This window comes from Bubalus kerabau, chromosome 9, assembly GCF_029407905.1.
Source record: "Bubalus kerabau isolate K-KA32 ecotype Philippines breed swamp buffalo chromosome 9, PCC_UOA_SB_1v2, whole genome shotgun sequence".
NCBI lineage: Eukaryota > Metazoa > Chordata > Mammalia > Artiodactyla > Bovidae > Bubalus > Bubalus kerabau.
Window position 1 is genome coordinate 52,996,548 of NC_073632.1, and position 21,665 is coordinate 53,018,212.

A 21,665-nucleotide genomic window follows, 5' to 3' on the forward strand; every position below is an offset into this window, starting at 1 on the left:
ACTGTATTTATTAAAATTCTAGTGTTTGTTTTTTTAATTTACATGTACAACACACTTTAAGTCATTCTGAAGATTAATTCTGAATACTACCAAACTAAAACTTAATCTATTTCGCTTACACAGAAATATAGTTCACTTCATTTACCCCCATTGATACAATTTTTAATCTAAATCCTGATTAACTTCACAAATTTTTCATTGTTTCTGAAAGAAATTTGGCACAGACATATAATTAGACACTCTACAATTTGACAAGGATTAATGGGGCTTGATCGCTGAATTATTTGGTTCCAGATCTATTGAGGAGCATCAATAAACAGTTCTAATAACCAACATGAACTACGAATTGATTCATATCCTTAAATTCTCTTCGATATTTTAATATCAAGCAATGATTAGCTGATCCTATTTGTAAAATGGGAAAGTCAAGTAAAGCATTTTATTCATTTTTAGTACCTTCCCCTCCCCAGCAAGTACTAGAAAGAGGCCTATGTCAATTTAATTCTTAAAGCTCTTTAGGAAATTTGAGCACACTGGATTGCCCTATTTCACACATTCAGAGAGAAAGAATAATGGGAAGCAAGAGCTGTCCCCCAAATGAACAAGAATCTATTTAATCACTAATCTAAATGGAACAGTATTACCTATTGTGTTGTTAATTTATAATATGACTTCTCTATTACGTTAGTGCAAACCCATAACAGAAAAAAACTAATGGCATAAATTCCATAATAATTAAATTTGTATTTTGAAAATCACACAAATTGGCATAAATTTTCAGTAGTTCAATTTAAAATTTTGAAGTTTCCCTGAAGTCCTTAAAAAATTAAACTGTGATGTTTCATAAGTTATTGTTGGACTTTAAAATGTCCTTTACCATCAGATGCATTTTAAAAAGCGTTACAGCATTATCACCTAACTAAATACGCTAATAATCTGAACAAAAAAATGAAAGGATTTTTTTAATCCGAGTAAATATCATTTTGTCATACTTTTCTAAGGATGGTGTTAAATGTTTTAAATTCATTCTAACATCAGTTGCCATGTGTAATTTTAACTTCCACAATATTTTGACCAAGAAATTAAAAACTGCAATAAAACACGAGTCTATATTTTCCCTTGCGTTAACAGCTATAGGGATAAAAATCCTCAATGGAGAATTTAGTTCTATGAGCAGTAATAATACTTGATAACGTTAATATCCTGTGGATGAAAACAAATCCACAGAGAGATCAGAAAGGAACTCAAGGAAACACAGGAACCTAAGATTTCAGTCTGTGTTACATGAAACAATTCAAAATGGCGGACTATTACTTACATTTAAAAATTTTCCGCAATGAGGGCACTAAATACATACTGCAAGATGTTACTCGAAAACACTCAATATTTGCCAACGTGTAGTTTAAAAAAAAAAGTTTTGGGAGTACAAATCCTCGTAAGGCACCCGCATTCAGTGTTCCAGTCAGTAGTCAGTTACTGTTCCTGCGAATGTATCGATTCTTCTTTGGCTTTTTTCTTTTTCAAAAGCAACCTAGATCCAAGTGCGTTTTTCTCTGTTCTCCTCAAATCCTTAATTTTAATTCATGAATTTACATTACCAATCCCGAAGCAAAAAGGATCCCCGACGCCTGCGGCTACAAAGCAGCTCCGCAGCGGAGTGCGCGAAGGGCAGGAGCGGACGCCCCCTGGCGGCGCAGCCCCGCGGGCCCGAGGCGCCCGAACCGGCCGCCAGGACTCCAGCCCGCGCCGCACCATCGCACCCCGAGTGGCCCGCACCCACTCCCGACCCGGCCCGCCAGCTCCAGCGGCCCGGCGGCAAACCGCTACGGTAAGACCTGGCTGCCGCGTAGGCAATGCCGCGCCGGCACACAGCGCCGACCCAGCGGCTCGGAGCTGGGAGAGAAAGGTGTGAACCCGGAAGTACATCGCCTGCCCGCATCTCGGTGGGAACACGGGGGCAATAAATCAGGGCCGGCGAAGGCAGGACACCGCTCCGGCTTCCGAACAACAACTTGCTGCGAGACCTGTTACTTCCCCACCTGGCCCCATTCTTCCCCCTCCCTGGCGCTCACGCCTCCTCCCTTCTCCCGGCTGCGCCGCACCGAGCTCCCCTCGACGTTGCTCACGTGCCAGACCCGGGGCCGCGAGCGCCGTCGGCACCCGCGCGCACACCCAGCCCCTCGAACACTCGCCCGGCCGCGGGGCGCGCTGCTTACCTCCGGGGCCTCATGGTCGCGTTGCTCGCTCGGGCAGAGCGGGGGAGAGGGTGTGAGTACGTGTGTGGCGTTCAGTCCGGGGACGGGGCGGAGGAAGGGGCCTGGACTCAGCCACTTCCTGAGGGAGCGCGGCGGCCGGACACCCGGGATGCGCGCGGCGGGGCCGGGCCGCTCAGCACATTGTGAGCGGGCGAGGGGACGCGGCGCGGAGGGGCCGGGGAGCGAGGGCGGCGCTCGGCTGCCGGACTGGAATCCGCTGTCGCCGCCGCTCGGCCGCCACAGCCCGGCGGGGAGGAGGGGGCCGGGCCGGGGTGGGGGGACCGCGGGGCGCGGCGGCGGCGGCGACACCAGACTGCTCGACTGGAGCCCTGCGTCAGGCGGCGGCACGCGCACACCTGCCCGCCGCCGCTCCGGGCCGCACTATTGGCTGTCCGCGCGGAGCGCGCGAGATTGAACTTTCCATTCATTCTTGGGCCTGCCGGGCGCGCGCGGCGGCGGCGGAGCTTTCCCCGGGGGCTCTCGAGGACGCGCGCTGCCCGCCCCAACCGAAAGGCGCGTCCCCGCGCGGACTGTGGGCGCGCACGGTCGCTGCCGCCGGCTCTTCGAGTGGCGGTTGCGAGCGTCGGGGCCTGTCACTCGGGTCCCGCTGCGCGCTGCACGGGCTCCTGGAGGACCCTCAGCCGGCGGTCTCTGGGCTGCGCCTGGAGGGAGGCAGCAGCGAAACTGTAAGAAGGTACCAAATAGTATTTTCAGCCCCGTGTCTGCTCCTTAATCAACAAACCCTCTGGAGGTACTGGGAGATAATGAATTCCTAACGGCGGTTCAGAGCAGTGAGTAACGTATCTCAGAATCTAGTGAGCATCGTAGTGTCAGAAGTTTGGTGGAACCTAATATCACTTCTACATTGTATTTCCTAAACAACAAAATACTGAACCTCAAATTAAATACAGACGTTGCCTCACACAATGCCCGAAGATCTGTGGCCAAAAATACCGTGCTGTGTGTATCTATGGTATTTCTTTCCAAAATAACGCTTCCTTCGCCCCTGTTGTTTTCTACCTAACGACTTCATAGTTATTTCTTGTCAAAGTTTCTGTTTTCTCAGAACCAGATGCGAAGTTCTGATCAGTCATTGTCTGACCAGCTACAAAAATGACAGCCTTGTGATTTGTGAATGGATATGATCAAATATAGACTATTTGGTGGAACTGATTAAAAGGATTAAATATTTCAGCCAACTAAAAACTAGATGTGTATATATATCCGATTAAAGTCGAAAAATTTAAACATGATCAATAAAGGCCAGTTAGCTGGATAACCTGTAACTAAAAGGCAAGCCTCGAAACCATTCCTGTATAACGTTGATCATATTTTCCATTCCAGCTCCTGCATTAGGATTAGGAAGCCAATTCATCTGTCAGGGATAACCACAGTCTAGAAAAATCACTTCTAGCCTGGGGTTGAGATAAGTGCAGACAAACTAATCAGAAGCAAAATTCCATTTGACTCCCTAAGAATTTTCCAGGTCGACCACCTTTGAAACATTCCCTAAATGGCTGCCTAATTTTCCACTGAGCATGTGTACAACTTGACTGACTTTAAAGTTGCCTTTTCATTGGGAAGTTCATAAAGTAGTTCTCATTACTTATGGAGCAATACTGAGGATTCTTTTAGATACAATTCTTAGTTTTAACCATTGTATCAATCCATTGCAATTGATTTGCTACAATGCTGCATACTTTACAGTATGATTTCAAAGATAATTTAGTGGAAAATGATGCAGACATTGATCACTGGAAATAAAAACAGCAATTAATTATATCACCATCTGAAATATATGATATGCTTTGATTTAAAAGCATTATGGTAAGTTTTTATTTATGAGTAGAGCTTACAAATGATATACTTACACCTACCAGGACACTTAAGGTCCCTTGGCTGCGCCTGGAGGGAGGCAGCAGCGAAATGGAAGACGCTCCCAAATAATATCCTCAGCCCAGGTGTCTGCTCCTTAACCAACAAACCCTCTGAAGATACTAGGAGATAATGAATTCCTAACGGCAGTTCAGAGCAATGAGTAACGTAAGGTATCTCAGGATCTAGTGAGCATAGGAGTGTCAGAAGCTTGGGGGAACCTACTATCAGTTCTGGGTTTCCTCCTGGGCAATACTATTTCAGATGCTTTGTAAGACTTTAAGTATACTTATGTAATGTCTGTTTAAACTCCTGAGAAGACTTGTAATCAGGTAACAAAAATTAAAACATTAAAATATAACCTAGACTTAGTATTCCAAACAGTCACAGAGTCATCTTTCTTTTTTATTTCTAACTGATTATTACAGTGGTTCCATGCCACTGTTACAAAAATGAAAAATGAGACATTGTAATGCTTAATGTATTATTTCATATCAGGTGACAGGAAGGGGAGATAATGAACTTTGATAGACTAAGCACTTAGTAAAGAATATCTTAGCATGATTAGAAGTGGATGAAAAGCCACAAGAGAAAGTTAAAAGCAAATGAATTTATCATTTGGGCATGGCTCATGGCAATTATTAAAAGTGTATTTTTCTACCTGAGGCTGTGGTGATAATTTGTAAGTGAGTGAGTGAAGGTCGCTCAGTCATGTCTGACTCTTTGCGACCTCATTTACTGTAGCCCGCCAGGCTCCTCTTTCCATGGAATTCTCCAGACAAGAATACTGACATAGGTAGGCATTCCATCAGCAGGGGATCTTCCAGACCCAGAGACTGAACCTGAGCTTGGTCTCCTGCATTGCAGGTAGATTCTTCACTGTCTGAGCCACCAGGGAAGCCTAATTTGCTTTACTTTAAAAATTATATCTGATAATTACTCCCAGGGAGCACAAGTTTTGTTTTGTTTTGTTTTGTTTACCCATGTTAATATCCTCATTGCCTGCAACATTGCCTGAAACATAGTAGATGTGAAAGAAATGTCATTTTTTAATTAATGCATGAGGATGCGTTCTGAATATATTTTTAAGCAATAATTAACAAGACATTTAGAAAATATAGAATGCAGTGTGTTATATCTCACCTTCCCCTTTTTTAGTGACTATAGTGTATGAAAATAAATCCCAGACATCATGACATTTTACTTATGCATTAGAAGTATTGAGTGTTATCATTTGAAAAACTAGACTCTATATGTCTTTATTCCCCTGCTCAAAAACAACTTCAAAATAGAGTTTAAGAATAATGAAAAATTAGATTTAAAAAAAGAAGAAATATTGTATTTGTTTGCTGGAGCCCACTCTAATTACTTCATCTTCATTTGATCATCTGCAAAGACCCTATTTCCAAATAAAGTCACATTCACAGTATTGGGGGTTAGGACTTAAGCAATTTTTGGAAGGGGCACAGTTCAGCCCATAAGGTATCGTTGTTAGAGCTGATGATTTTTCTTCTTAACTGATAGCTTTCTGCAGGTACTGACTAGATGCACATAGGATTTTTTTCTTCCATATTATGGTAAGAGAAATAACTCCAGTCACGAAAGCTTGTTTTAGACTGCTATATGCCTATCACAAACATAATTTATCTTCTTTTCAAAATTAAAAGTTTATAAAGCAAGCACTGTCACCCAAATTGTAAGGTAAGGTATCTATTGAACTCTCTGTCATATACAAAAGAGAAAAATGAAAATGGACAGGAAGCTTAACCTTCATAAAAGTTATGACCAACTTGTACTTGCCAATAGAACTAGCAAAAATCCTAGTTTGACAGCACTGAGTGTTGGCAAGACTGAGTAAATCACTACCTTCATACCCTACTGAGGGAATGCAAAAGGGGTATGACATTTAGAAAGGGCAATTTTGTGACATCTTTTGAAATTATAAGTGTAGCCTATGACCTAGCAATCCCTCTTTTGGAAAATTATCCTACAGATACAAATGCCCACATGGCAAATTATGTATATACCTGGGTTGAACATTCTTATCATAGCATATCATAGTAAATAGAATGGAAATAACCTGGATCCATCGACAGAGGTCAAATAAATAAAGAGCAATGGTACATTGATACAATGGATGGAGATTTTCTCTGTACACTTTCATGGAAAGGACTCTAGAATACATTATTAAATATGAAAAGTCACATGCCAGATTCCACATAAACTGCCTTTTGTGTGAGAAATAGAGGCAATAATATGAGTATACTGCTTATATTTGTTGTTATTTGCATATAGAAACACTGGAAAGATATTTGGGTAATCAAACATTTGCCTATAGGGGACGAATAGGTCAGCGTGTATAGACTAGGGGTGGGAGCAAGACGGTATATGCCTGTTTAATAGTTTTGGTATGTGAACCATGTGAATGTGTTACTTTTTGAAAAATTTTAGTGAAAACAGTGAAGAATGACAAGGTATTAATCCTGCTTCTATGAAAACAAATGCTACTTCTATGAAAACAAATGCTGCTTCTATGAAAACCAATGCTACTTCTGTGAAAACCACTATTTAAAATCTTTCTGCTTCTTGAAAATTCATTTGTTAAAAAATATCTCCAGAAAATGAGAGAGAATGGACTAATGAAGCAAATGTAACAAAACCTTAACTGTTGAATCTTGGTATAGGTATGTGGTAGTTCACCATATTAGTCTCTCTAATAAGATGTGTTTGAATATCTTCATATTTCTAAAGTTCTCTCTGTTTATGTATAGGTTTTTCATTCTTCTCATTTATTTTTAGCTGTGCTGGGTCTTCGTTGCTGTGCATGGGCTTTCTCTAGTTGCAGAAAAAGGGAGCTATTCTCTAGTTGTGGTGGGTGGACTTCTTATTGTGGTGGCTTCTCTTGTTGCAGAGCACAGGCTTAGGTGCCCTGCAGAATGTGGGATCTTCCCAGACCAGGGATCAAACGCATGTCCCCTGCATTGGTAGATGGATTCTTAACCACTGGACCACCAGGGAAGTCCCTCTAATGTTCTCTTAATCATTAGGATTTATAAAATCTCATGAGTTACATAAAAATTAGATAAATTTCTAAAAAGTTAGAGAAATCAGATGTCACTTAAAAATTGTTAATGTTGAGCTTCCCTGTGGCTCAGTGGTAAAGAATCCGCCTGCCAATGCAAGAGACACAGGTTCAAACCCTGGTCCAGGAAGATCCCACATGCCACAAAGCAGGTAAGCCCATATACGAGAACTATTGAGCCTGTGCTCTAGAGTCCAGGAGCTGCAACTACGGAGCCCACATGCCCCAACTTCCGAAGCCCACGCGCCCTAGAGTCCATCCTCTGCAACAAGAGAAGCCACCTCAAAGAGAAGCCAGCGCACCGCAACTAGAGAGTAGCCAGCCCCGACTCTCTGCAACTAGAGAAAAGCCCACACAGCAACGAAGACCCAGCACAGCCAAAAATAAATAAATAAAATTATTATTTTTTAAATTGTTAATGCCTAAATTTCTTGGCTTTGGAGGAGTCTGCCTAATTCAGAGCTTTAAGGCAGTTGGCTAGAAATAACTAGTAAAGCCTCCTTTGAATGGGTAGTCTGGTCAAGTAAGCCAACCAGGAGAAAAGGAATGCTTGGTTGAAAGATTACTTATTATTATAGTATCTTTATATATGCAACCAACAGCCTTGCCAATAGTATCTATCATAGTCATACCCAGAACTGTAGACCCCAACTTTTTAAATTGAACTGCCTCATCTAGCTCCAACTTTTAAAAGAATCATTATAGTTCATTTAAAAATTTTTCATTTTAATTGAATTTTAAATTATTAGAGCTATGGTATAAAAATTGTATGTTTTACCTCATCAATGAGCATATATCTCCTCCAGTATATATATGTATTTATAGCATGTATGCATACTTCTATACTAAAAGCATTATACTTTCTTTTGCTGCTCCCCTTTTCCCAGCATGTGTAATTCAGTGTTTACATTATTGACTATGATTAAGAATGTTTATATAGTTAAGATTATATAACATAATCTTATATAAGTGACATGTTATTCTTACTCTGTACTGCATTTTTATTTCCTTGAGTTAATAATTGACTTTGTTTGCATAGGTTTCTGCGTATTATTGCTGATTCAATCCAAAACTCTATGTTCAGACCATAAAAGTATATTATGTACATTGTAAAACATGTACAAAGTAGAAATTTAAGATAATGAGGTAAAAATCAAATTTTGATTTTGTATTTTCCATTTCTCATTGGATTGTCTTCTGCGCTCTTTCCACTTGGAAACCACTGGATTGGAGCATCTACGTTGCATGCTAAGGACAGTGCACAGTCCTGATCCTGCCCTGCTATTGCTTAAGGGCACAATGAAAATAGAAAAGTACAGATTAATAGAAAATGTATCCTCCTTTTTGAGCAAACTCTGGGAAGTAGCAAAGGAGAGGGAAGCCTGGCATGCTGCAGTCCACAGGGTCACAGAGAGTCGGCCATGACTTGGTGACTGAACAACAACATCGTCCCCATTTCTTTACTTCTGCAAAACTAAGATCCAAGATTTAATGATGTGCATCAGTAGCATCATTTTTGTGTATCAGTTTAGCCCCACAAGGACAGGTGTGTTTACTTTATTCTTTGGAGTAGGTACACAAAAAAACAGTTGTGGATTAGATCCAATAGATGAATACTTGCACCAGTTTCACCCAATTCTCCCAAGTCTTTGAGACAAGAAAGGATTTATTAATACTAGCCACAGAAAGTCCAAAATCCAGGGTCTTGCAATACTAAAAAGGCAACTACATGTTTACCTCATAGAGTAAAACATAAAGAATTTGAAAAGCTTTGGCTAATTAAAAATTAGTCTTGAGGGGCTTTCCTGATGGCTCAGTGGTAAAGAATCCACCTGCCAGTGCTGGGGACACAGTTTCAATCCCTAGTCCAGGAACATCTCACATGCTGTGAAGCAACTAAGCCCACATGCGACAACTGCTGAAGCCCACATGCTCCATTTGCATATGTAATCACAGGCAAGAATTCTTTTTATGTGGCTTCTCACACAACTTCTCCTACCTTTGCTTACTAACTAGGAAGCAAAGATAGGCAATTTTAGTTATTTAGGGAGGGAGGGGGCAATTGCTTCTAACTTTATTTGAGAAAAATACAAGGTAAATGTATCAAAATAGAATAGAGGCTTGGTGGGTGGGGATGGTGAGTGTTGGCTACTGCGGAGTGGGCAGCTGGGTTAAGGCCTTTACTTGGTTGCAGGCTGTTTGGACTTTGCAACTTCTGGGCCCCCGAGCTGGGCATACACCCGGAAGGTGACGGTGATGGTCATTTCTGCCAGTGAGGTGGCCAGTGTGGGCAACAGGACAAGAATTTCCAGGATAGACACATTTGTTCTGAGTTGCTTGCAGGATGGGGGGAATAGGGAGTGGTATGTGGGCAACATAGGTGGAGGCCCCTTTGTTAATCTTCAAAACATACCCATCTTTTTTTACATAAAATTATGGTTGATTCACTAGCCACTGAATCAAAAGGTTAACGAATGACATATATATATATAAATAAATTCAGGTACTTCCATCTCTTCGATAATATTACTCAGAACTTCTTCTAAATGTAAATCGTAAGAGGTACTAAGGCAGTATAGTTCAAGGCTCTGTTGTGTAATCATCATTTAATGCAGAAAAGGAGTGCCTGGCATCATCTGCTTTTAGTTTCATCAGAAGCACAACATATGAGACAATATATTTTAAATAATTGTTGTAATGGTTTTCTTTTTTTAAACTGGAAGTGCCCTTCAGACTTGTAGGTAGCGGTAGCCATGAAGCTGTATCTACTCATTTTTAGAGCCTATTTTCATTTAGATTTTCCCTCAACAAAAATTCACAGAGGGGTCAGGGACTGACCTTAAAAACAGAATTATTGAGGGAAAAAAAGACATTGGATTTATTATGTTGCAACATATTTTGAAATGTCAAAAAAGGAAAAAAAGGATGCCTCAAAACTTTGCAGATTTGCACACAGCTTGTCTTGTTATTTAACTTTAGCATAGATTATATTAAACACTTGACTTTTTAAAGTATAAAGTTGATGCATGAAGAATTCCAAATTGAGATCTGCCCTGGGTCATTTTCTCCTTTAGTCTTACCTTAGTAACTGAAATTGCTGTGCTTTCAGCACTACAGATCAAGCTAGAAAGCTAGTGTTAAAGTACAAATTGCACTTGGTATTTAAGATAAGCATGGGAGCTTAAATTCCCTTGTTATTTAAGATAATCATGGGAGTGTCCCTCAGTGTTAAAGAAACCACCTGCTCGAGCAGGAGCCACAGGTTTGATCACTGATCCGGGAGGATCCCACATGCCGCAGAGCGGCTAAGCCCATGAACCACAACTATTGAGCCTGTGTTCTAGAGCCCTGAGGCCATGTGCCACAACTACTGAAGCCCCTGCACCCTGGAGCCCGTGCTCTGCAACAAGTGAAGCCACCACTATGAGAAGCCTGCACTCTCCACGACAAGAGAAAAGCCCTCGCAGCAATGAAGACTCAGCACAGCCAAAAATAAATAAATAAAATGATATATAAAGAGGATAAGCATGAACAAGTTAGCTCAAATTATGCAACAGAATTAAAATATTGTGATAGCCAACTTGATTCCCATTTATTAGAAATGCAATATAATAATGGATGTTAACCTGAAGCAGGTGATAAACTAATGTTAAGCAGTCAGTAAAGCTATTCAGAAGTAAATTTGGCTGAAAACCAGAATGTATTTATTGTAAAGTGACTAGGGAGAAATTATATTGTAATTCACCACTTTTTTGTATAGTGGAAAATAACTTCTAAAACTGAAAAGACGGGGTATGGGTAAAGAATTAACATGTATGAATCCTAAGTGCCAGACCCTGTTCTAAGCATTCACGGACATTATCTTATTTTCATCTCATAAGAAATCTATGAAATAAGCACAATAGATTCCCTTTAGAGAGGAGGATTCTGAGGCTCCTCAATGTTTCTTACAGATCTCCTACACCAAAACCACCCAGAGAGCTTAATAGAAGTTTAAGTTCTTACACCTCAAATCAGATTCCCCTGAATCATAATTTCTGGGGCACCTTCAAGAGAACCAAAAGGCATAAAATACATAAACTTTTTTAGTGAGTGGATGTTAAAGTCATCAGTGAATCTTTTTCTGTTCATGACAAAGTTCCTTAGTGACCAATATCTGTATCTAGGATTACATTTCTATGTTATAAATGGTCAATTACTGATTTTCCACCTGTAAGTAAAGACAGCATAATCAAGAGGAAAGACCAGCATTCTAGACCTTGATGTTTACCTAATCTCTTCCTCAGTTGACTGTCAGGAATAGCATCAAAAGCAATTGTTAGTGCCATTCTTAAGGCACACTAGTGGTTATTTTAGTAATATATCCTTTTTATTTTGCTTTCCTTATTTCAGTCTCTCTTTTTCAATATCTTATTGTACACCAGTTTTTTTTCTTCCCTTACTGTGCCTTGGGTTTGTTACTAGTTTCTGCTGACTTGATGAAGTATTGAATAATACTCCATTCTACTTTCCCAGTTCTGAACTACTTACAATATATACAGAGAAGCAAGACAGATGGAGATTAAAAAGCTATATTGAAAACTAAGGCTTAGATCAACAACCAATCAAGCTTCCTAATACTTCTCACCATACAGACCTTGGAATGGCCCACTTACCTGGAATCACTGCTTCAAATGTCGAGCCTGGAGATTGGGAACAGAGACAAGTGGTAGCCTCCAGCCATGCTTTTAGAAGACAGTTTCAAGTCAGGTATGGGTATTAGTATAATTGTATTGAGACATATTTAGAATATGTATGAGTATGTATTGTGACTGTGTAGCAGAGAGTTTTGCTTTTTTTTTTTTTTTTTTGCTGCCATGTAGCAGAGAGTTCTGGATAGAATAGTATGACAGTCTGTGGCAATGGTGACATTAACCGTGGAGTCACTCAGCTTCAGATGAAGCCTCCTAAAGTGGTATACAGAGGAATAAGACTGTCCCACCCTCACAGCATTTATAATTTAGTAAATAAAGGAGATAGGAAGAACTTATTTCAGTAGTAGAAATTAGAAGAGTGACAACAGCCAACATTTATCATGTGTTTACTGTATTCTAGGTGATCACTGATCACAGTTGATCCTTACCACAGAATCAATTTTTCTAGGTACTAAAATAATTCTTTCTGTATAAATGGATAAACTGACACTTGGTGGGGGAAGGAGTTGGTATTAAATAGTGTGCTCATGGACACACATGTGTAGGTCCTTAAACTAAGATTTAAACACAGGAAAAAGCATATGCCAAGTATTATGAACACAAAACCCAGCATATAAGATGGAAAGTCAGACTTAACTGGAAAGATGGTTGGAAAGTATGGTTGCTTTCCTTAACAGACCAGCCCCTTGCCTAGAACACTATAGCTCTTGTTGAATTGTGGATATATGACTAACCATGATCAGCTCACCTTGAGTTTTGGAGAAGGAAGTGGCAAGAGTCATGTGATTTTTGATTCGAGTCTGTGTTTCCATGTTTTGCTCATGGTCTGAAGAGAGACAGAAAGGAGAGGGTTTAACAGGCATGCTTCAGAACAGACAGAAGCCAAATCTGACAGTAAGAGAAGTGCCAAGAAATCAGGTCCCAGAGATTATGGTGGGTTCAGACATAGATAGCTAGGGCAATTAGAATATGCAAGTAATTAGTGAGAACTAATTAGTTAACAACAGACTTCCAGCCTAAGCCTTGACCACATAAAGTTGCAAAGCCGCTGAAATAGCTAAAGTAAAGCTTTAGAATAATGTTCCCAAAGTAGAACATTTAAACTGAAGCAGCAAACATAATTGTGAACAGGTCCAAAATACCTGAAGTGGGATATTTCTACTTTTCATAGCAGTAGCAAAGAAAACTAAAGATCATCATAGATGTAAGTTAAGATTTACTCTGAAAGCAATGTGACTTGTACCTAAAAAGATGTATTTCTTTTATATCATTTTGTATATTTTTTTCACTTTGTATAATGAATAACTGCAGATTCACCAAGCGAAAATACTGGAGTGGGTTGCCATGCCCTCCTCCAGGGGATCTTCCCAACTCAGGGATTGAACCCAGGTCTCCCACATTGCAGGTGGGTCCTTTACTATCTGAGCCACCGGAGAAGCCCCCAATAAAAGTTTATTTACATTAAACATTTACTTAGTTTAAAGAATTGTCATAGATTCCAGCTAGTAGCCTGTGCTTCTGAATCCATGTAGGGAAGCCCAATGCTATCTTATATGAGGAACTATAAGAAATATCTGATGGACAGGAGATGCAAGGATGCAGAAAGTGACATTGCTTATTAATCTACCCATGTGAACCTCAAAGCAGGTCATAGAATTTCCTTTATTGTTTAGAGACTCAGGAGCCCTTGGAGAAAACTTTGCACCTAACAGCTAGGTCCTTGTGATAATGAAATTAGTAAAAAGGGGAGATGAAATCCCCTCAACATCTATACAGAATGAAGGTTGAGATTAATGCATCAAGCAGAGAAAACAGTTGACCACATAGCAAAAGAGACTTTCTTGCTGATCATCAGGAACAGAATACTCCTTTCAGCCTTTTTTTTTTTTTTTGGTCTGTCATTCAGGTTCAGTGAATTTTGTTTATCTGTCCTTTCCTGTTTCCATCTGTTCTTGCCCACAGGTGCCTGTGGGAGGTGAGGTGGAGGGTGTGAACATCCCGGGGCTGGTGGTGTTTGCCATCATCTTTGGTGTGGCCCTGCAGAAGCTGGGCCCTGAGAGAGCGCTGCTCATCTGCTTCTTCAGCTCCTTCAGTGATGCACCCTGGTGCTGGTGTCCTGGATCATGTGGTAAGTGGTGGAAGGAGGAACATCTGCTCCTTCAAACCAGATGGCGTAGATTCAAATTCAGCGTCAACTATTCCTTGACTGTGTGACTTCAGGCAAGTGACTTTCTCTGTGCCTGTTTCCTCATCTATAAGATGGGGACAGTGCTGTAGCTAAGACTGACCCCAGAACCTTCTTGATCCTACTGGAAGGTAACAAAAAGACAGCCGAGCTGTGGCCACAGCCTGGCTGTGGGCCACCTTAGTTTTTGAGATTTCAACGTCATCAAATGTTCACCTTTGGATCGATGACCAAAAATAGTGCCTGCTTGATAGGGTTATTATGAAGATGAAATAAGTGACTGAGGCATAAGTAAAGCACTTAGAAAGTGTTTTAAAAGTCTAGCACCTACTAATCATTCACTTAATGTCAGCTACAATTATTACCATTATGTATGTGCTTTTGTTAAATGGCCTCAGATAAGGAGGGGAAAAAACACATGCAGAAATATTCAACTTCACCCTTGCCACTTCTCTCTGCCTTGTCTCCACATGGTATCACACTGATTCTCAGGATGCATCCTGGATCAGAAGGTCAGAAATCAGAAGGCTAGTGACTTCCTGGAGGTCCAGTGATTGAGACTCCGAGCTGCCAATGCAGGAGGTGTGGGTTCGATCCCTAGTTGGGAAACAAGGATTCCCACATGCCATGTGGCACAGCCAAAAAGAAAAAGAAATCCGGAGGTAAGTTAGGGCTTCTGCATTTTTACCGAGTCTTCCCCCAGTTCAAACCTGAGTCTGGGGTAGTTGATATCTAAAAAGTTGCTATGTGGAACTAATAGAAACACTTGGTGGTCAGGTCAGAGCAGGCTCTGCAGCTGGACAGCCTGGCTTCTCATCCCAACGCTGCCATTTCCCAGCTCTGTGCCCTCAGTAACAACGAGTTACTTATCCTTCTGTTTCTCAGTTTCCCATCTGGAAAATGGACTTGATGGTACCAGGCACAAGTGAGTTAATACATTTAAAGTTCATAGGACAGCGCTTAACCCATAGTGTGGCTATAGTAAACAAGCTTAGCTTTGTCAAGTACTTGTATAATTTTTGGGCGCATCCCATTGGCTAGAACCTGGGCATTTGGCCAAACCTAGGTGCACAGGTGGCTAGGAAATGGTGCTTTTCTTCTGTTATTAAAGAGGAAAAGAGGTCTGAAGACTGGTGGCTCAAGTGGTAAAGATTCTGCCTGCCAATCCTGGGGACATGGGTTTGATCCTTGGGTTGGGAAGATCCCCTGGAGAAGGAAACAACAACCCACTCGAGTATTCTTGCCTGGGAAAGTGAAGTTGCTCAGTCGCGTCCAACTCTCAGCGACCCCATGGACTGCAGCCTAGCAGGGTCCTCTGCCCATGGGATTTCCCAGGCAAGAATACTTGAGTATTGGACTGCAGCACTCCAGGCTTCCCTGTTCATCACCAACTCCTGGAGCTTGCTCAAACTCATGTCCATCGAGTCAGGGATGCCACCCAACCATCTCATCCTCTGTCATGCCCTTCTCCTCCTGCCTTCAATCTTTCCCAGCATCAGGGTCTCTTCCAGTCAGTCAGATCTTTGCATCAGGTGACCGAAGTATTGGAGTTTCAGCTTCAGCATCAGTCCTTCCAATGAGTATTCAGGACTGATTTCCTTTAGGATGGACTGGCTGGATCTCCTTGCTGTCCAAGGGACTTTCAAGAGTCTTCTCCAACACCACAGTTCAAAAGCATCAATTCTTTGGCACTCAGATTTCTTTATAGTCCAACTCTCACATCCATACATGACTACTGGAAAAACGATAGCTTTGACTAGGCGGACCTTTGTCAGTAATGTCTCTGCTTTTTAATACACTGTCTAGGTTGGTCATAACTTTTCTTACAAAGAGCAAACGTCTTTTAATTTCATTCCTGCAGTCACCATCTGCAGTGATTTTGGAGTCCAAAATTTATTGCTGGGTAGGGAGGATCGTAAGATACCCAGCCACTGGGATGGTCCTTTATTCTTGGGTCTCTAGCCAGTCTGCCTTTCCCTTTTCACCTTTCAGAGTCCTCTATGGTTGCTGCTTTTGTTATTTCCAGGGTTTATAGTTGTACTTGGACAGACAAATCTATACCATTTTGTCTGGACCAAAAGCCCACCAGAAAGTCTATTTTAAAAGGCAGTGTTGTCATAAATATTCTCCAACCAATCCTTGAAGGACCTGAAACATTCACTGAACAAATGTTGTTGAGCACTAACTATGTGTCAGGAAGTGTCATGGAGATAAAAAATGAACAAAGTATATTTGGTGCCTTCCCTCGTAGAGGGGACTGACTGTTCAGTAGAATGGGGAATTATTTCATAGTAAAAGTTATACTTGGAGGCCAAAATGGTACCACTTAGAAAGAACACTTTATCATCTCTCTATCTTCCACTGTAGGGTCAATACAACAAAGACCAGGAGCACGTTATGGCTAGAGATGCAAAGAGTGCTGACTTCAGAATGACTGTGAAAATAGTAGCCCAGAAAGCATTGCCAAGGAACAGAATCCTGCCGTGTTTACCAAAGAAGAACATGAGCTACATGGGTTGGTCAAAGGAATGGACTTAAGAGTCCTGATCCTGATAGTAGGTAGAAGCTCAGGCCAATTCTCATCACCTCCCAGAAACACGCTGGGGAGAGATGTAGAGGATGGTTTGATTAGTCCAGAAGTTGTTTGGACAGTAATAAGAAACATGTACAGGAGACAATTAAGGCTCTGTTTCACACAACTAATAAGAAGCCAAATTGGGACAAAAATATCATCTCTGATATTGAGTCATGGAACAGTGTTTTTATCTAACAACTCCCTTTGCTATGGTGATGTTCCTACCTTCAAAATAAAGCTGTGGGGCAATTGGCCATAAAATAAACAGTGGATTCAGAGTGTTGTAGAGAAGCTCAAAATCTTTAGACTCTCAAGTTTTTTCAGGGTTCCCTAAAGGCTTGAAGCGCAGGCATCCCTACTAACCTGAGCAGGTAACCTGAAAGGGGTTTTAATAATGATTAGTGTATTATGAGAGAATTGTCTGATTCAGGTTAATATCTGTGTGTTTGTGAGCATCTGCAGTATAATCACTGTCTCACAGAAACACTTGGGAGGTTGTTTCAAGGGCCAATGATTGATGCCTGTGGTCTACTGAGCTGTAATAGTTTTCATGATTATTGGGAAAATCAGAGCACATCTATAAATGCAAAAGTAGTCCCAGTATCTTCAAATATTTGAATATTTGTAAAGTCAGTTAATTCAATAAGAGGCCCTAGACCCCTTTTTCTTGAATATCTTCTTCAAATTGATAATTAGATTATATTGAATACAATTTTTGTTGCATTCCAATAAGACTAGTGCCCTTTCTCGGCCTGTGTACTTGTTCTAGTGTATTTATCTTCATTTGGAAAAATTTTTATTATTGCTATTTCTTTTTAGTCATTTTTCTATCCATTTTTCTACAAGGTATTTTTATTTATACATAACCATTCCACATGTAAATTTCTGGTACTAAAATTTTATTTTCTGAAATATTAAAGCTGCTTAATTTTCTAAACTTTAATCTTAAAGTTATTGAAATGAAACAAGTTTAGAACAGGATAGAGGACATAATGTACCAAGTAGAATTTTCAGAGATACTAGTTTGGTATATACTTTTCCATAGCATCAACAAAGCATTCCAATACTTTTGGTCATTTGTAGTTATTATCAGAAGTAAATCAAGATATTCAGCTGCCCAGTGTACCCCCATTTAAAAAAATTTTTGGCCGCACCAAGTGGCTTGCAGGGTCTTAGTTCCTGGGCAAGGGACACAACCCAGCACCCTCGGCAGTGGAAGCACAGAGTCCTAACCATGGGACTGCCAGGGGATTCCCTGTACCCCCATTTTGAAAGTGCATGACTAAAAGCATGGGTGGTAGCAAGAACAGCAGAGACCAAGCTGCCTGGAGCCCTTTCTCCAGTGCAGATGATCAGTTGTAACAGACCCTGTGGTCCCTCAGTTCAGTTGAGTCGCTCAGGAGATATGGATTCAGGATTGGGAAGATCCCCTGGAGAACGAAATGGCACCCCACTCCAGTATTATTGCCTGGGAAATCCCATGGACAGAAAAGCCCAGTGGGCTATAGTCCATGGGGTCACAAAAGAGCCCGACATGGCTTAGTGACTAAACAACCTGGATTCTTAATCAGGGCAAGAGGGCTCTGAAGTATAAGAGAGAGAGGAGTCTATGTTGGAAGTCAAATTTGCTGCAAAGGAACAAAAATGATGGGATGAAAAAGGATCAGGAAAGAAAGAAAGGAGGGAGGAACGGAGGGAGGGAAAGGAAGGAAAGAAGGGAAAACGAAATGGTTAACCAGTCAGTGTCACACTGACCTGATTTCTTAACTAAAGTCTTTGGGGTTTTGTTTGTTGTCATTGTTATTGTTTTTATTGAAGTATAGTTGATTTACAATGTCCTGTTAATTTCAGATGTACAGCACAATTATTCATATGTATGTGTACATATATATGCATGTATGTATATGTACTCTTTTTCAGATCTTTTCCCTTATTGATTATTATAAAATCTATAGAGGTTAGGGCTTCCTAATGGCTCAGTGGTAAAGAATCCACTTGCCAAAGCAGGAGACAAAGGTTTTATGCCTGGTCTGGTAAGATCCCACATGCATAGGGCAACTAAGCCTGTGCGCGACAACTACTGAGCCTGTGCTCTAGAGCCTGGGAGCTGCAACTACTGACCCAGGTGCTACAGCTCCTGAAGCCCGCACACCCTAAAGCTCTTGTGTGTTCTGCAACAGGAGAGGCCACCCCAATGAGAAGCCTGTTCTCTGCAACTAGAGTAGCCCCAGCTCTCTGCAACTAGAGAAAAGCCTGTGCAGCAACAATGACCCAGCACAGCCAAATAAATAATTCTTCTTTTAATATTAAGGTTAGTTCCCTGTGCTATACCCATTGTTGGTTACCCATTTTATATATATAGTAGTGTGTGTATTTAACCAAATTTTGACTCATCCTTAAAGTAGAGAAAAAGCCAATACCCAAGGACATTCCACTGAATAAGAACAATAAAATACTCTTCACAATTTGGCATACCTGGACAGGGGTGGAGTTTCTTTTTTTTAACATAAAGCTATAACACCGTGGCTTCTTTCAGCCAGAAGCTTTTAACCCCATCCACCCCTCCACCCTTAGGCAACAAGGGGACTGGTTGATTATAGGATAAAAAGCATCAAAATGAAACCTCTACCTTTGTATTCTAAGGTAGTGATTCAGAGGTCCCCAAGTGAGTAAAGACATGCATTAAGATGGTTCTACCACACTATTTTTTCAGCAAATTGCAAGAAACACTCCTATGAAACCTGTGCAAAAATGCTAGAACAAAACCAGAATGGACTAGAGGATGAAGAGCACACTTTGGAAGAACAAAACTTTACAAAATTTCTTTGATTCTAGATTAAAGAAAATAAGGACTCTACAAAGCAAGAAAAGAATGTCAAATAACCCAAATTCTATCTCTAACTGTCCATATAGTATTTACTAAAACAAGTAAACAAAAGCACTCTAAGAATTTTTTTCTTCGTCTTTAAAATGTAAAGGAAAACGTATGGTCAAGTTGTGTAGGAAAGACCTGCCAATATACATTGAACCCACTTAAACACAGAATTAAGTTCAAATCACTCTGGTAATTATACTTAGAAGGCAGAATCTAAATCTTATAATCACTAAAAGAAAATCTTGGTGTATAACAATAATTTAACTAATAGTCGGGGACAAAATTCTCAGAGCATGCAAACAAAATGGTGAGGCTGGGGAAAATGGAAAACAGGATTAGTGCCTTATTTTCCTTCTCTGTCATAAGACATGCTCAATAGAAACGTTAATTCTGTGGTATGATTTTTGCCATGTTTTTATTTTTAAGTGAGAAAAGCCTTTTTTATTTTCTTAAAACTAAATTCAGGTGATGCAACAGACTAGCTGTATTATAGAGCCTCGCATATTGTAGAACTGTTACAGAAGAGATCTCTGAGGCTATCTATGAAAATATCTAATGGCCTAACACATTCTATTGTTTCATTTCAGACTCGGAGCAAAATGATGCCAGTCAGCTGAGCCAAGTGTGTACATTCCTCACTCAACCCCAGACAGCTTAATAATGGTTCATTAAGCAGCTAATTAGACTTGCAGTACTTTCATCCAGGCTCACAGACCCCGCCCAGTCGACACACCTTTGCCGTGCTCCTTTCTCTTGGTGCTTCTCACTTGGTTTTGCTGTTTAGAAGTAGCCCAAGAGGGATTTTTATATTCTAGGAAAAACAAGCAAACAACTGTTACATTTTAAGCATTCTGTTGGTGCAGTGATTTTTGGTTTGTTTTGTTGACTATGCAGCAAAAGAGGTGCACTAGGGAACTCAGTGATTCCATGACCTAAATCTAAAAGAAGAGACTGAAAATAGTTGGGCAGGTGCCAAAAAGCTACACAGGCAGCACGTGTGCAGGACCATAACTAGCGTGGTTCTTTCATGAAGAACATCTTGCTCTCATGACCTGAAGGAAATCCCAAAGACAGATTCAGACTCCACTTATTTGATTGAGATGATTCGGTATTGCTTGTGGAGAATCCTTGCACTTAGAATTTTGTCCTGGTCCTGCCTTGGCAAAGTGCCAGTTTGTGAACCTCCAGGGTCTGCAAACTGGTCACTTAAATTGAGATTTTGTTCTTGTTTTGAGAATTGTCATAATTGAATTTATTATTTTCTAAATATAGTGTTTTATGTATTTGAAGCAAACATTTTATTTATTTACCAATTATCTTTTTTCATCAATCATAAAGAAAAAAAAAAATGAAATGGACCTCAGAACCTGTGGGCAGGATTGCCGTTCATAAGTGCTGACATCTAGTGGTTACACTTTAATAAAAGTTCTTTATTAAAGTACTATCCAGGGAGTCTTTTCTGCGAGTTCTATCTTAAGTGATTTATTTATTTATTGTCTAAAAGACAATTCATGGTACACATTTTGTTTACACTTTTGTACATTATCTTAATGTGGGTGGAACCGCTTTTCTACTTGAGCTATTTTTTAACCAAAGCAAAATAACCTATGTAGTACAAAGTGTTAAAATACAGCATAAAGATACAAAAACAGAGATACTAATTCTAATTGGGGCTTCCCTGATGGCTCAGTGGTAAAGAATCCACCTGCAGTGCAGGAGACGAGGGGCCTCAGGTTCAAATCCCTGGGTCAGGAAGATCCTCTGGAGGAGGGCTTGGCAACCCACTCCAGTATTCTTGCCTGAAAAATCCCACAGACAGAAGAACCTGGTGAGCTACAGTACACGGGATCACAAAGCATTGGATGCGACTGAAGTGACTGAGCATGACAATTCTAATTAGGAATGTAATTATCATTTTTTTTTAATAATCCACAATTTTGTCTAGAAAATCACACAAACAGATCACTGATTTGAAAGAAATGCATAAATTTGTAGCAAGGCTTTGTAGTTACAAAAAACAAACAAAGTTACCAAAGAATGCACAGATTAATGTTTATTTCACCTTTGTGTCATATTCCTGTACGCTTCACTAATGTTACATACGGGAATAAAAAAGAAAAGCAA

The 21,665-nt window shown here is 40.5% G+C and overlaps 2 protein-coding genes across 11 annotated transcripts in view; one reads left to right on the top strand and one right to left on the bottom strand.

Moving 5' to 3' along the window:
• The window catches only part of LIN28B (lin-28 homolog B), a 143,563-nt gene extending 141,035 nt beyond the window's left edge, over positions 1-2,528 (bottom strand). For 2 of the 3 annotated variants that reach the window (XM_055535340.1, XM_055535337.1), the window contains exon 1: positions 2,217-2,528. The gene's annotated coding sequence lies outside the window, so the exon portion shown is untranslated. Of the gene's footprint in view, positions 1-1,318; positions 1,456-2,216 lie in introns of those variants that run through there. The other variant, XM_055535338.1, reaches the window with a different exon arrangement.
• LOC129619883 (uncharacterized) lies at positions 1,337-20,972 on the top strand. 8 transcript variants are annotated; one of them, XM_055535344.1, is made up of 5 exons: positions 1,337-1,828; positions 13,869-14,034; positions 14,584-14,753; positions 18,847-18,977; positions 20,129-20,972. In XM_055535344.1, exons 1-3 carry the CDS (start codon positions 1,337-1,339, stop codon positions 14,643-14,645), a joined length of 720 nt encoding a protein of 239 aa, XP_055391319.1. In that variant the 3' UTR covers positions 14,646-14,753; positions 18,847-18,977; positions 20,129-20,972. The 8 variants fall into 8 exon arrangements, 3 of the variants coding, with proteins under 3 accessions (XP_055391319.1, XP_055391318.1, XP_055391321.1); XR_008698225.1 differs by lacking the exon at positions 18,847-18,977 and adding an exon at positions 11,847-11,961 and having other exon boundaries at positions 1,708-1,828; XR_008698227.1 differs by lacking the exons at positions 1,337-1,828; positions 18,847-18,977 and adding exons at positions 2,192-2,268; positions 11,847-11,961.
• Positions 20,973-21,665: the final 693 nt, after the last annotated feature.